General features: G+C 43.7%; 1 protein-coding gene across 16 annotated transcripts in view; it reads left to right on the top strand.

Moving 5' to 3' along the window:
* Nucleotides 1-15,256, top strand: part of PCSK2 (proprotein convertase subtilisin/kexin type 2) — a 371,376-nt gene that overhangs the window by 282,453 nt on the left and 73,667 nt on the right. For all 16 annotated transcript variants that reach the window (XM_039531409.1, XM_039531410.1, XM_039531419.1 and 13 more), the window contains one exon: nt 1,990-2,027. In XM_039531409.1, coding sequence (XP_039387343.1) covers nt 1,990-2,027 — 38 coding nt within the window. The remainder of the gene's footprint in view (nt 1-1,989; nt 2,028-15,256) is intronic.

Here is a 15,256-nt window from a genome sequence, read left to right as displayed (position 1 = left end):
TATGAAGGCCAGCCAACAAAGCTCAAATTACCAAGAGCCCTTGCTCCCTCGTCATTTACATCAAATTTGCTGAATTGTTTTGGTGGGTGGGTGGGTGGCATCTGAAACAAAAAGTCAAATTTTGTTTTCACATTTTTTTAATGCCATTTTTATTTTTTATATGATTTTTCATTTTGATATTTTTAAGCTGTTTTGGTTGTAAACAAATTTTTTCAATCTCTTTGATTGAGCCATTGAACCAAAAAATCAGTTATTTTCACAGATCTAGATTAAATCCATGGACTGTATTGTTTTGTTTTCCAGAATTTATGCATTATGAGTTTCTCTTTGTTTCTGGACAGAATCACAGAGAAATCACAAATATTTCATAGTTTTTGTGCAAAACTATAAATAGGCTCAGTTTGCTCAAACTATCAATGGATGTGAGTGAATCTGTGGGGTTTTTCTAATTTGTAACCAAATTCAGAAGCAGATAACTGAATGTCACATGTCTTAAATGTCACACACATCTAGTTTTAAGCTCAGTAAGCACCATGAAATACCTTAGTAAGCTGAATGCTCAGTCTGTAATGGTATTCAGAAGTTTGCAAACCAATCTGATCCACCATTAAGAATTCTCTGGCACTATTTGCGGAAATAGACATGTTTGCCTGAGTGATCTTTCCATTTTTAATTTAGGTAATATTCTGCTTATTTAATTTTCCTGTGCAGTTTCCAATTGCTATGATAGTTTCCTTTCCTCTCCTACACTTGTGTATTAAAACTGTATGCTATTAGGGCCTGAATCCAAAGCCCACTGAAGTCAATAGGTTTTTAATCAAGCCTTTAAAAATTTAACCAGAGGTGGTTGCACCTTAGTGGTGGGTGAAGTAATCTGTGTGTCAATATATTCAATAATAGAATATAGATATATATGTTTGTAAAGTATTTTGGGATCCTTTCAGATGAAAGGTACTATATAAATGTAAAATATTACTAGAACTACCATAACTAACCATATATGATCCCATACATTTGGTGGCTCATTTCACACTTTTGGGTGCAAATTGGCACTTAGGTACTGACTTAATGGATTAAAGCTCCCAACTAAGCTCACAGCAGAACTCGTACCCTAGTTTAAAAGTCCACATATGAACACTCTCAGGCCAAACAAGCTTTGAGACCGTGTAGCGGGGTGGTTACCCGCTCCAGCCCTGGCAGGGTTAAAACCAGCCCTGGAAGAAGGCTGGAGGGCAGAGAGAACAGCCCAGGCTGAGTGGGAAGCATCCTGCAGCTGGGGCCATGCCCCAAACTGAGCAACTAGGCCTTATAAGAAGGCCAGGGCAGCCAGAAGCTCAGAGTTTCCGTCTCCCTGAAGAGGGAGATGGGCCTGGCTGCAAGGAGCTAGACATGGGGTACCTGAGTGGAGCAAGGCTGGGGAAAGGCAGAGGAGCTCCAGCCTGGAAAGCCCCAGGCTGTGGCCTAGTGTAAGGCCAACAGGTACTGGGGGTTGCAGGGGGCAGCCCAGGGGTAGGCAAAGGCAGCAGGTCCAAACCCAACCTTGCCAGTGAAGATTAGGCTGATACTGCAGTCTGCCCCAGGGCATGGGGGCTAGACGATGACAGTAGCCTTACATTGAGGGGAGGTGGGGATAGTGGGTGGGGGTTTCCCGGGGAGGGGAGACCCTGAGAGAAAGGGGTTACTGCCAGGGGTCAGCACCCCAGATAAAGGGGCACCTGGTCCTGGGAGGGACACGGAGGCCAAGTGGTAGCGGATCACCGGCCTGCAGAGGGTGCTCTGGGCTGGAAATCAAGCTAATTCCCTGAGAGACCAGGAAGGGTGAGTTCGCATGCTTACAGACCAGCATTATTCCTTATTATGGTTTTTCCTATAGTATTAATCGACTCTTATTGTGCTTTATGCTTATTATAAAGTGTTTGTTGTAGGGGTTTTGGTTTGGTTTGTTTAATGTTAACCTTTGGTTTGAGTTCTGTCTCTGTCTCATTGCAGGAATTGATTATCTTCATCCTGATCTTGCCTCAAATTATGTAAGTACACACTGACCTTTCCTGTAAAATGTGAGGCTCTTTATTGTTTTGGTCTGTCTTTCATACAATGTTTACACACTGAATGTAGGAACCGCACAGCTCAGCTACTGATCTTGCAGATGATAAATTTTACATAGAAAGCAAGTGTTCTAAAAATGAGACCTGGCAAATTGCCAGACATGAGCTTGCTGGGTAAGGAATGAAACAGTGCGGAGGAATGATGGTGTTGCCTACCTTTAAATAAGCTGCAGTTTGCAATATTGGATTTAGGACAGAAATGAGTAACCTGGGAATTGGCTCCAAATCTTGCTGTTAAAATGCAGAATTCACCTATTATGTGGAGAACAACAGAGATGCTACTGCCGTGGGCTATGGCTGGGCTGCTGTTTGTTCACAAAGGCTGTGGTGTGTATGAGAGTTTGAAAACTACGGTAACCATATACTTCGTTTACAACATGTGATTAAATTCAACATTTCAGAGCATTCCCAGATCCTGCACATGAACTATCTGTCTGTAGCACAGTCAGACACCGTGTACAGTGTAAAATGATTGTTTCTTCAAACTCACCTCCGATTTACCTCCATTGTCATGGGCTCTTATCTCTTCATAGTCTAGACTCCATTCTCATTGTCCTGTCCTGTCCTTTTTGACATTACTGCTCTGTCTACCTGCTTCTGCTGGAGCCCTCAGTTGCCACTCTCTGTGTTATGCTTTTTTTTACATTGAAACTGATTGCTACGGTTAGGCCATTTGTTGTGCAATGGGGCTCAAAGAAGCGTAAGACTGATGGGGCTTTTGCAGCGTTTAGGTAGCCAGTATTGCCACTTTCTTGACACCACACACACAATAGCTGTAGCTCTCATTGCGTATCGAGGTGAGAGGGTGTGCCGCTTTCCACTTACTCGAACGTTTTTTGAAACGTCTTTTTGCCAGGCATACTTTTCCCCCCTCCATTCCACGTAAGGGATTGATTCCATGGCCTTTGTTATAGGGCTATGTAACAAGAGGGGTGGGGGCTTGGAGGGCCAGTTGGCCTAGTGTCTAGAGTACCTGGCTTCCTGCCCCTGCTTCTGTGGTTGAGGTGCCTCAGTCTTTTAGGCGGGGGAGTAGGGGGACCTTGGCCATCCCACTCCATCAGGTTGTAGCCCAGGGCCCTGTGTATGTCACTCCTGAGTAGGGGACCTCCCAGCAGGGAGTATAAATTCATTGCCCTGAGCTGCTTCCTACTGTTGCCCCTGTAGTTTGAAGCATGGCCCCTATAGTCCAAGCTCCTGTGGTGGCTTGTCTCTTAGTAGTGCCCCCTTGTGGACCCTGGGTGACATCCTGATGTGGTCCCAGATTCCTCAGGGCAGGGCAGCTGTAAGTTTGGCAGGATCAGAACCCCCACAAGATCTCCATGCTTTAGTCAGACAGGTTCCTCTTAGGCCAGGTGCTCCTAGGTCTCATTCTCCATCTCCTTTGGCCAGGAAGTCACTACTTGGGTCTGTGGTGACTGTCTTGGCCAGCAGGCTGGTGATCCTTCCCTCAGATAGCTCCTGCATCTTCGCCTGTCAGCCCCGAACTGAGCCAGGCTCCCTCCTTTTCTCTCCCCTCCAAGCCTGGCATTGGTTGCAGATATAATGGGGTGAAGCTAGCTGGAATCAAAGGCTCTCCTTAACCCCTTCCATGCTAGTGGGTGGTTCCTCTGTGCTTCAGCACAGGCTATTATAATGTTTGCCAATTTTTATGTACGGAAGATGTGAGAGAGCTCAGTATCAGTTTTTTTTCAATACGAAAGGTGAAATTCACCACAGTACAGAGGCCTGGTACAAGGCTCATGCATTGCTTAAGTCTCATTTAAATTATATTTTGTAAGTTTAAACAGGACTTAAGTGGTGCATAGACCTTGTTCAGGCTCTCTGCACTGGGGTGTAATTCACAATAAAGGAATATACAAAAACATGCAATGCACTATGCCTATCACATGGTCCTGGGTAATCTTTAGCTATACAATAGGTTCATTGATGTCATCTCTGTTTCATATTCATGAGTTGTTGTGAAATATAAACACAGCTTATAACCTTGTCATGTCTATATCTGTGGTCAGCTGTAGAGCTAATGTGGAGAAAGGTAATTCAGTTTCACAGAGGATTTTGGTATTTCAGAATCTAGTTTCATTCTGATTTGGGACAAAACCCAAAGATTTCAGTCGCCTGTGAAAGGGAATGGAGCCCTGACTCAGGCCTGGTGGGCTGCAGAGCATGTAAGAGCCTAAAAGCCTCAGGTAAGCTGGGGATCAGATGGGCTGCTGAGAAGCCAGGTTGATGAGCTGACAGGTAGAATTCCATCAGACCCCGGTCTCTGTTCTGTCAGAACTTGTATAAAATTGAACCATCTTTGTGCCATGTTTAGAATTGGATGAATTGACGGCCTCCAATGTAAAACTGTTCTAATCAGCTCTAATCAGCTGTTCTAAATCACCCAACATATAACTCTGCTGAACAATGTCAACGTGTCCCTGGCATTTTCTCCATCCATTAGACAGGACAACTACTGTCATTCTTTTCAATTTACTTATTGCTACTACAGTGAGTTTTCTTGCTGTTTAATATTGTAAGGTGTGGTTACAAATTTTATGAATTTGGGAATCCTGAAAGCAGAATTGCAAACAGATTTGATTTCCAAGTGTGATTAAAACGAACAAGGAAAGCTAGAATTGATGGTTAAAGAGATATTACACACATACACTGGCCCAAAAATGATAGGGGAGATGATGATGATACATTTATTCTTACATAGGATTCTTTTCAGCCAGCTATTTTTAAAACCGTTTCAAAATCCTCCAATGCAATTTAAGAGAATAACAAGCGCACACAAAGGGTGAAATTCTGGCTCCACTGAAGTCAAGAGCAAAGTTCCCACTGACTTCAACGGAGCCAGGATTTCACCCGGACTGTGTAGAAGAGGGAGGCGTCCATGAATGGCAGTGCACTTGGAAAATAGCTAATCAAGAATGTAAAGTGCAGGGTGGTCAGTTTCACACCTTATTAATCTACTTAATGACTTGATTGCAGTTATTAAATCCTGTGTTTTAACTACAATATGCTTATCCCAAATGAATGACTAAGCCGGAAGTTTATTTAAATTGAAACAAGTAAAGTACTCTACACAAAGATGACCTTTACATGTGTGTTTTTTACATCTAGAGCCAAGTGAATAGCATGTTATTATTACTATTAACATATCATAATTTATCCAGCAGTAATAGTGTGGACAAAACATGAAAGATGACTGTCTCTAAAAAGCTTATGCTTTGAATAGAGATAGTATCTTTTATTGAACCAACTTCTGTTGGTGCAAGAGACAAGCTTTTGAGCTTACACAGAGCTCTTCTTCAGGTCTGGGAAACATATGCAGAGTGTTACAGCTATATATAAGGTGGAACAGATTGTTTAGCATAAGTAGTTAACACATTTCAAGGGACCTTCCACCTTGAACTGGTAAATGAATATTGGCAGGTTTTGCAGCAGTGTGTTTTAAGGCTATATTTGAAATGCAGAGAGGATTCTCAATACATCTGGGACTCCCTCCATTACCAGGAGTCAGGAGAAACATGGAAGCAGGTGCAAGCATACGAATGTGAGAAGGGACCACGTGGAAGTGTTAAAAATGGAGTTTGGGCAGCAGAAAGGAAGCAGGGGAGAGGTGAGAGCTAGGAAAAATGGAACCAGAATGGTAGGCAACAGCAGAGCTGTGCAGAACCTTCAAACTGGCTGCCCTTGATGTGGAATGTGAGCAGCCACCAGTAAGGTCAGCAGGAGAGTGACATTGTCCAAACAGAGGGTGAGGAAGATGATTTTGGCAGTGACATCTTCGATGGACTGCAGGGAAAGAGCTGGGAAGCCACGGAGAGAGAGAGAGAATAGGTCAGTGAAAGATAAGGGATGTGTTTATAGGGATGGAGGGGAAAGGGTGGAATTTAGAAATGCTGTAGAGCAGTGTTTCCCAAACTTGAGATGCCGCTTGGGTAGGGAAAGCCCCTGGCGGGATGGGCCGGTTTGTTTACCTGCTGCATCCGCAGGTCCGGCCGATCGCGGCTCCCACTGGACATGGTTCACTGCTCCAGGCCAATGGGAGCTGTGGGAAACAGCGGCCAGTACGTCCCTTGGCCCGCGCCGCTTCCAGCAGCTCCCATTGGCTTGAAGCAGCGAACCGCGGCCAGTGGTAGCTGCGATCGGCTGGACCCACAGATGTGGCAGGTAAACAAACCAGCCTGGCCCGCAAGGGGCTTTCCCTTCACAAGCGGCAGAACAAGTTTGAGAAACACTGCTGTAGAGGAAAAGCAACAGCACCGAGTGACAGGCTCAATATGGGGAAGGAAAGGGGGACATGAAAGTGACGTTGACATGAGTAACAGAGAGAAGAGGACTTTCCAGCAGTGATAGAGAAGGGAACAAGAGGGGAGCAGAGGTCAGGAAAGACAAACACACAAGAAAGGTCATGGTCCCTGTCTGACAAGATCACCCTCTAAAACACCAACACAGACGTGATCCATTTAATACAAGAGCCTAAAAACTTGAGGAATAAATTGAAATAAGCCATTGTGTTTCAAAGATGTCTCAGAGCTTCCACAGAAAATGATGGCCATATAATCAAGGCAAGGACAGTCTATATAGCTGGTCCATGTGTCCTAGGTTCAGTATGAATTAGCTGGAGATATAGGACATGGCACAGTAATATCCTGATCCACACTAATAATTATATTTAAGCCAACGAACAAAAAGCCATTTTAAAATGTCGTCATCTGGCGCAAACATGTTACTTATGCAGAGAATTTCTTTTGCTTGAATGAGTTGTAATTTGAAGCAGGCACCAAAGATTTGGTTTAAGCCGGATCTAAGACCAGATCTAGATCTAAAAACCAGATTAAATCATACTGCTGGGACTGGATCACTCATATTACCAGGCTCACACAAGACCTGTAGTCACCTGTTTGTGAGACGGGAGAGTTCCTGCAAATAGGACCTCAGAGTCTTGTGACATTTGCAGAGTAGAGTGGCTCTTTATTCATCCCAAGCATCTATGACTCACCATGATACATAGCCTGACATCTAGTATTTTATTCTACTGCCCATCAGCGTAGCATGTGGGCATCTCCTACATAAAATTGACAGCAGTAGTGCCTACTGGATTTCATGGAGTCTCTGGCACTTCTCCTTTTTCAGGGTAAACGGTGCTGCTGCTTTTTTAATGATTTTGTTAATTTCCTTTGTTGTATGCTTGGTTGGGGTTTATGGGGTAGAATGGGGGTGTCAGGCTTGTGAGTGTCTTTCTTATGATGGAAAGACCTTTTAGAAGAGGTAGGTTTAGCATTGTTCCTAAAGACAGTCAGACTCTGGATTCACCTGATTTCCTCTGGAAGTGGAAAGCCCCTCCCTTGCTCCCCTCTCCCCCAACCTGCTGTAATCATCTATAAACTTTCAATATTGGGTGGCAAGGAAATTCAGTGAACAGACAACTGAGCTGTTCAGTATTGTAGAGAGTAATGCTGATGCCATGTTGTATAAAGTAAAGAATGTGATCTTGTGCTCTTACCCTAAACTATATTGGGCCAGATCTTCAGCTGGTGTAAATTGACCTTGCTCCATTGCCTTCCCTGAAATTCAATGGAGCTATGACAGTTTACACCAGTTAAAGATTTTTCCCTTATTTTGTGAGAAAGACAGAGTAATTAGCCCAAGGCTGGGTACAGTGCATCTGTCATAGTGACAGAGCGTGGGAGTGAGGTTTGCCCAATTAAAAATTCACATCATAACCCTACAAGACACAAGTAATTGAATGTTTTTGACATCTCTCCATGTTGTGGGCATTGTAAGGGAAACCTTGTTCCCCCACCCTGAGAATTGCTTTAAAAAGTGAACTTTCTCAGCTGTTTCCAAGCCACTTGAGGTTGGACTGTTATAGGTTGTCAAAGGAGAATTGGGTAGGACAAATCTTTATTTCTCCTATGGAAACCATACATCAATATATATATATATATATTTTTAAATTAACGTCACCTAGCCTGTTACATCACGGGCTTTGTTTTAGCCTTATAAAGTATGGGCTCTTGAGGCTGCAATAAGCCATCTCATGATCTGAGTGCTTCTAGCTCAGTGGTTCCCAAACTGGGGTTCTCAAAATGTTACAGGGGGTTCTCAGGGAAAATTCCCTAATGGTGGACTTCTGTCCCTAGGGCAGTAGTCCCCAACCTTTTTTGTCTGGCGGGCACCAGACGACAAGCCACGGAGGACTGTGGCAGCGGACGAGCATCTGCCGAAATGCCGCCAACAAGTGGCAACATCAATAGGCGTCGCCGCCGACAAGCAGCGTCATCCAGAGGCGTCACCACTGAAATGCCGCCAAAATCGGCAGCATTTCGGTGGCGACGCCTCTAGATGACGCTGCTTGTCTGCAGCATTTTGGTGGATGCTTGTCCGCAGGCCAGTACGTGGGTACACTTAGATGCCCCGGCGGGCGCCGTGGTGCCCGCAGGCACCGCGTTGGGGACCCCTGCCCTCGGGACTCTGGGCAGCACGGGGCCAGCAGCCTGGAGCCTCTGAACTTCCAAGAGCTAAGCAGATCAAAGCAAGCCTGTCGATCACACTGAGGAGATTTAAACTTCAAGACTCCTTATAAGAAATGAAAAGGGAGGTGGATATTTTTTGCTGTTTTTTAAATTAAATAGGCAGCTAGTCTTGTTTTTTAAAATTATTATGAACAAGTTTAAGCTTTGTTGTAACGTCCATTGTTTGCCTGGACTGCTCGAGACCTGAATGCTTGTGTAGGAGGAACTCTTTGAGTTGGCTTCTTAAATATCTTCCTGCTGTTTCACATCTGATACTCCTGGATGAAACATAGGAACCTTGTCTTATAACAGGCTTATTCAAAGAGATAGATACAAGCTACGAAAGTGAGATCTTGGAAGAGTGTTACCGTTTTCGTAATGTAATAAATACTGTAATGATACATAATTAGTGTGAATAAGCATGTCATAAAAACAAATTTTATATTTCCAAGATCTCTGCTTTTATAATTTATGCTCAGGTAAAGGAGAAAATCCCTGGAAATACTCATTTTTTAGGAGGGAGTTTGCAAGACTGACATTTTTAGTGAAAGGGGTTCACAGATTGTTAAAGTTTGGGGACCGCTGAGCTAGCCTGAAATTTACAATAGCAGCAGAATGACATGAGCGAGAATTGGCTTTTAGCAAAACATTACTATTGAACATTTTTACTAATGATATTGGTCGACATTTTAAAACTTGGGTGCCTAAAGTTAGGGGGAATCTACATTTAGGCCCCTAAATAAAAGTAGCCTGATTTCCAAAGGCCCTAAAACACCTGCAGGTTCTATTTTCATGAATAAGATTCATGGGGTTTCAGCACAGTGCAAAGGGGCATTAAAGATGCCCTTAATTGGCAGATGGGGATGCCCCTGACATGGGAGAACCTGATGTGGCACAGAACTAGTTGTAATAGTATTGTGCCACCCCCTCACCCCTACATGTGTCCTGGAAGCGTGATGGGGTTTAGACAGAACCACTGGGGTCTCTACAAGCTGGTGTTCTGAGTTATGGGTGCTCCTGGCTGGCCTTGGTGAGGTCGGCCAGGACGCATGGACAAAAATGGGAATGGTCATTCCCTTCTTTACGTTTTGTCTAAAGGTAGTCAGTCCTGCTTAGAATATCAGGCCAGCCTATTAAAGAACCAGAGAGGCAAACAGCCGCTCTGGGTCAGAGCCCCAGACATCCCACAGAAATGATGAGCTGCATGCCATTCTAGGTGGTGCCCCTGCAACAACCCCACCCATTGCTTCCCTCCTCCCCCACCCCTCCTGGGCTACCGTGGCAGTTATCCTCCCCATTTGTGTGATGAAGTAATAAAGAATGCATGAATAAGAATCAACACTGACTTTACTGAGATAAAACTGGAGGAGGAGGCAGCCTCCAGCTGCTATGATATTCCAGGCAGGACTGAATCTCCAGGACACAAAGCTTAAAGAAGGGAATGACCGGGAGTCATTCCCATTTTTGCCCGGGCGCCCCCAGACGACCTCACCGAGGCCAGCCAAGAGCACTCACGGGATGACGACGATGGGTACCAGGCCTATTGTACCGTCTGCCATCAGGAAGGGAAGGCAATAGGATGCTGCTGTGTAACGCTGCAGCACCGCGTCTGCTAGCAGCATCCAGTAGACCTACGGTGCCATTGAAAAAAGGCAAGAAACAATTTTTTTCCCTTTTCTTTCATGGCGGGGGGGGGGGGAGAGATTGACAACATATACCCTGAACCATCCGTGACAATGTTTTTGACCCTTCAGGCATTGGGAGCTCAGCCAAGAATGCAAATGGTTTTCGGAGACTGCGGGAACTGTGGGATAGCTCGAGTCCTCAGTCCGCCCTCCCTCCCTCCCTCCCATGAGCATCCATTTGATTCTTTGGCTTTCCGTTATACTTGTCACGCAGCACTGTGAGTCCCTGCTCTGGCCTCTGTCTATCATAGCCTTGGAGATTTTTTTCAAATGCTTTGGCATTTTGTCTTTTGGAATGGAGTTCTGATAGAACCGATTCATCTCCCCATAGAGAGATCAGATTCAGTATCTCCCGTACCGTCCATGCTGGAGCTCTTTTTTTGATTCTGGGACTGCATGGTCACCTGTGCTGATCAGTGCTCCACGCTGGGCAAACAGGAAATGAAATTCAAAAGTTCGCAGGGCTTTTCCTGTCTACCTGCCCAGTGCATCCGAGTTCAGATTGCTGTCCAGAGCAGTCACAATGGTGCACTGTGGGATAGCGCCCGGAGGCCAATACCGTCGAATTGCGGCCACACTAACCTTAATCCAAAATGGCAATACCGATTTCAGCGCTACTCCCCTTGTCTGGGAGGATTACAGATACCGGTATTAAGAGCCCTTTATACCAATATAAAGGGCTTCGTTGTGTGGACGGGTGCAGGGTTAATGCGATTTAACACTGCTAAATTCAATATAAACTCATAGTGTAGACCAGGCCTAAGTGTAGCCATTCCAGATGGGATACTCTGCCTAATTCTGGACTTGCACACAAGTTTTACTTTGGTTTAACTCCTTGATTTTTCAGGAGTTGCTCCTGATTTATACTGGTGTAATTAAGTTCAGAATTTCATGGCTATAGTGAAAAGGCTGCTATTATGGATATTATAACTAGATGACCCACACAATGGCCCAGATGCAATAAAGAATTCATATCCTCCATGGCTATGGCGGCAGGATCATAAATATTTAAATCAGTCCATACATATTTTATGTGAACTTTAAGTTTAAATAACCTCTGTGTCTAGCCTCCATAATATTTTGGTTTTACATTTAACTGAATCCATAATGTTTACCTTGACATTTAAGGGGCACAATTATAATTGTTCTCCCAATGTTACTGTATGCATCATCATTTCACAAAGGGAATTTCACAGGTTTAAAATGAAGGTGAAATAAGTCATTTAACAGCTTTGAAGTCTAATAACATGTTATGAAAATATTCCCTTTGGCAAAAGAAGCATCCAACATTCTACAGTGGAAATCCTGTCTTACAAAAGAGGCAAGCTTGGGCTTCTGTTAGGTTTAAAATAATATTTGACAGCAACAATTGCCCCTAAAAAGCAGAATTCACAGTAAATATTTGTTCATATTAAGTGCCCCCTATGACGGGTTAGATCACAGAACCCCCCCCTTGGGAGCTGCCACCCAATGTGCCAAGACTACCTCTGCTCCTGTCTTCCCTGCCAGCTCAGGACTCCATCACCCTGTCCTGCTGAGCCAGACACTCCCGTCTGCTCCAACAAAGACCCAGGGTCTAAATTACTTGCCCTCAAAGCTGCAGGTTTACTTGAAAACAGCTCACAGAAGTGTGCTTGTCTTTAGCACCCAGATGCCCAACTCCCAATGGGGTCTAAACCCAAATAAATTGTTTTACCCTGTATAAAGCTTATGCAGGGTAAACTCATAAATTGTTCACCCTCTATAACACTGATAGAGAGAGATGCACAGTTATTTGCTCCCCCAGGTATTAATACATACTCTGAGTTAAAGTAAAAAGTGATTTTATTAAATACAGAAAGTAGGATTTAAGTGGTTCCAAGTAGTAACAGACAGAACAAAGTAAGTCACCAAGCAAAATAAAATAAAACATGCAAATCTATGTCTAATCAAACTGAATACAGATAATCTCACCCTCAGATGTTTCAGTAAGTTTTTTTTCTCAGACTGGACACCTTCCAGGCCTGGGCACAATCCTTTCCCTTAGTACAGCTCTTGTTCCAGCTTAGGTGGTAGCTAGGGGATTCTTCATGATGGCTCCTCTCCTTCTTTGTTCCACCCACTTATATATATCTTTTGCATGCATAAGGCAGGAATCCTTTGTCCCTCTGGGTTTCCACCCCCTCCTTCTCAATGGAAAAACACCAGGTTAAAGATGGATTCCAGTTCAGGTGACCTGATCACATGTCACTGTAAAACTCCCAAACCTTCATTCCTCCCAGCCTGACTCACGGGAAGGCCTGCCCACAAACAGAGCTATTCAGTCAATTGCTCTGGTTAATGGGAGTCATCAAGATTCCAGACCACCCTTAATGGTCCACAGTTTGCATAATTACAATAGGCCCTCAGAGTTATATTTCATATTTCTAGTTTCAGATACAAGACAGTTACCTTTATACAAATAAGATGATCACACTCAGTAGATTATAAGCTTTGTAATGATACCTTACAAGAGACCTTTTGTATGAAGCCTATTCCAGTTATATTATATTCACTTATTAGCATATTTTTATAAAATCATATAGACTGCAATGTCACACCCCCAACCCACATTTTCCCCCACCCCCACATGGTTCCTCAGCTGTGCTGTCCCTATCATCTTTATTCTGCTTTCTGTTTCAAGTCAGTTTCACAAGAGGATAGCGTGTGCCAGAGAAGTGAGAGCTGGGATTGATTCTAGCAGGAACTGTGAGAATGTGTGCCATGCTATTACCAGAAAAAATGTGTGGTTCATCTCTGAGCAAGCACTGCCAACAACTGGAAGCTATAGAGATTATCTTTTAAAATATCAATTTGTTCTAATAAAAATAAATCAAGTACATCTGTAAAAAATATCAAGTACACAATAAAAAATGACAAATACAGTTTGAAGTAAAAATTATGGTGAATGTTCCAAATGGTGTAGGGAAAAAAAAGACTTAATGGAAGTAAGCTGTCCAATCCATTCCCTTGCAAATTGACTTATAAACGTTGCTTTTTCATTCATTAAATCTTAACTCTAATGCAGAAGGTTCTATATATTTGATGGAAATGTGGAAAGGTAGTGGAGGTGCGATGGTGTGATACAGAATTGCCTTTAGGAATCTCCTTGATGGAATATTGTTTTTCATGAGTTTCAAGAGTTGCTGTAAAAATGCTCATTCAGAACTGGCTGCTCATGGTTGACAATCTGGTGCTAATGGGCGTGAGTCTGTAAGGTGCTGAACACTTTGGCAACAGTTCAACAGAACATTTACACAGGTGAGTTATCCCATGTACTTTAGTGGGACTATTCAAGTGATCATAGTTAAACACATGCTGGATTGGAGCCCTCTACACTTTGCAGGATTGAGCCCATAGAGAATTAGGGCCTGATCCAAACCTATTAAAGTCCTTGGAAAGACTCCCACAGACTTCAGGTCCTCAATGCTCTCTTGAGTAACCAAAATAAGGTTCCTATCCTGCAGGCGCATAGACACAAGTGTTACTTTATTCATGTCAGCAGATCCATTGACTTAAATAGGACTCCTCAACATGAGTATGATCACACGCACACATATACGTATTTGGAGGGTCTGAATGAGAATGGAGTGAAATTTGGAAGTTCCATTCCATGAGAAATTCCAACATTTCAACACTTGTTTTTGTCCCAAATTGGACAAGGGAAATTCTGAAAAATCACTTCGGAAATGTTTTGTTTTGAAATCTTTGTTCGAAAGTAAAAATTATGACCTTCCCAAAATCAGATTGTTTCGGTTTGTTGAATTGACCTGAAATTCTTTGTTTCAAGTCAGTTCAATATTAAACTGAACTTTCCCATAGTAGTACATTGCCTTTGGGAGGGGTAGTTAAAGAGTCTGATTTAGACTCATAGACATTAAGGCCAGAAGGGACCATCATGATCATCTAGTCTGACCTCTTGCATGTTGCATGCCATAGAACCTCATCTATACTCCTATAATAGACCCATAACCTCTGACTGAATTACTGAAGTCCTCAAATAATGATTTAAAGGCTTCAAGTTATAAACAATCCACTATTTATTCTAATTTTAACCTGCAAATAACACATACCCCCTGCTGAAGAGGAAGGCAAAACCCACCTGGGGTCTCTGCTAATCTGACCCAGGGGGAAATGCCTTCACAGCTCCCTATATGAGCATGTCGACAAGACCCAACAGCCAGATACCTTGGAAAGAATTAGTAGTAACTCAGAGCCCTCCCCATCTAGTGTCTCACCTCCAGCTGTTGGGGATATTTGCTAGTAGCAGTCACAGATGGGCCACACGCCATTGTACACAGACTCATCATACCATCCCTTCCATAAACTGATCAAGCTCAGTCTTGAAACAAGTTAAGTTTTATGCATTCACTGCTTCTCTTGGAAGGCTGTTGCAGAACTTCAGTCCTCTTGTGATTAGAAACCTTCATCTAATTTCAAGCCTAAACTTGGTGATGGACAGTTTATATCCATTTGTTTGTGTCAACATTGGCACATAACTTCAATAACTCCTTTCCCTTCCTTGTATTTATCCCTTTGATGTATTTATATAGAGCAATCACATCTCCCCTCAGCCTTCATTTGGTTAGGCCGGAGGTACTCAAACTTCACTGCACCGTGATCCCCTTCTGACAACAAAAATGACTAGATGATCCCACAAGGGACCTGCCCAAACCCTGCTGCCTGGGTGGGGAGAGGGGAGGGGAGACAGTAAAGCCAAAGCCCAAGGTCTTCAGCCCCAATTGGGGTCCTATAACCTGAGCCCCACCACTCAAGGCTGAAGCCTTTGGGCTTTGGCTTCAGTCCCAGGTGGTGGGGCTCGGGCTTCAGTCCTGGGCCCCAGCAAGTTTAACACCAACCCTGGTGACCCCATTCAAACAGGGTCGCAACCCACTTTGGGGGCCCCAACCCACAGTTTGAGAACCGCTGGCTAATCAAG

This window comes from Mauremys reevesii, linkage group 3, assembly GCF_016161935.1.
Source record: "Mauremys reevesii isolate NIE-2019 linkage group 3, ASM1616193v1, whole genome shotgun sequence".
In the NCBI taxonomy this organism is placed as follows: Eukaryota; Metazoa; Chordata; order Testudines; family Geoemydidae; genus Mauremys; species Mauremys reevesii.
This window is presented reverse-complemented; position numbering and strand designations above follow the sequence as displayed.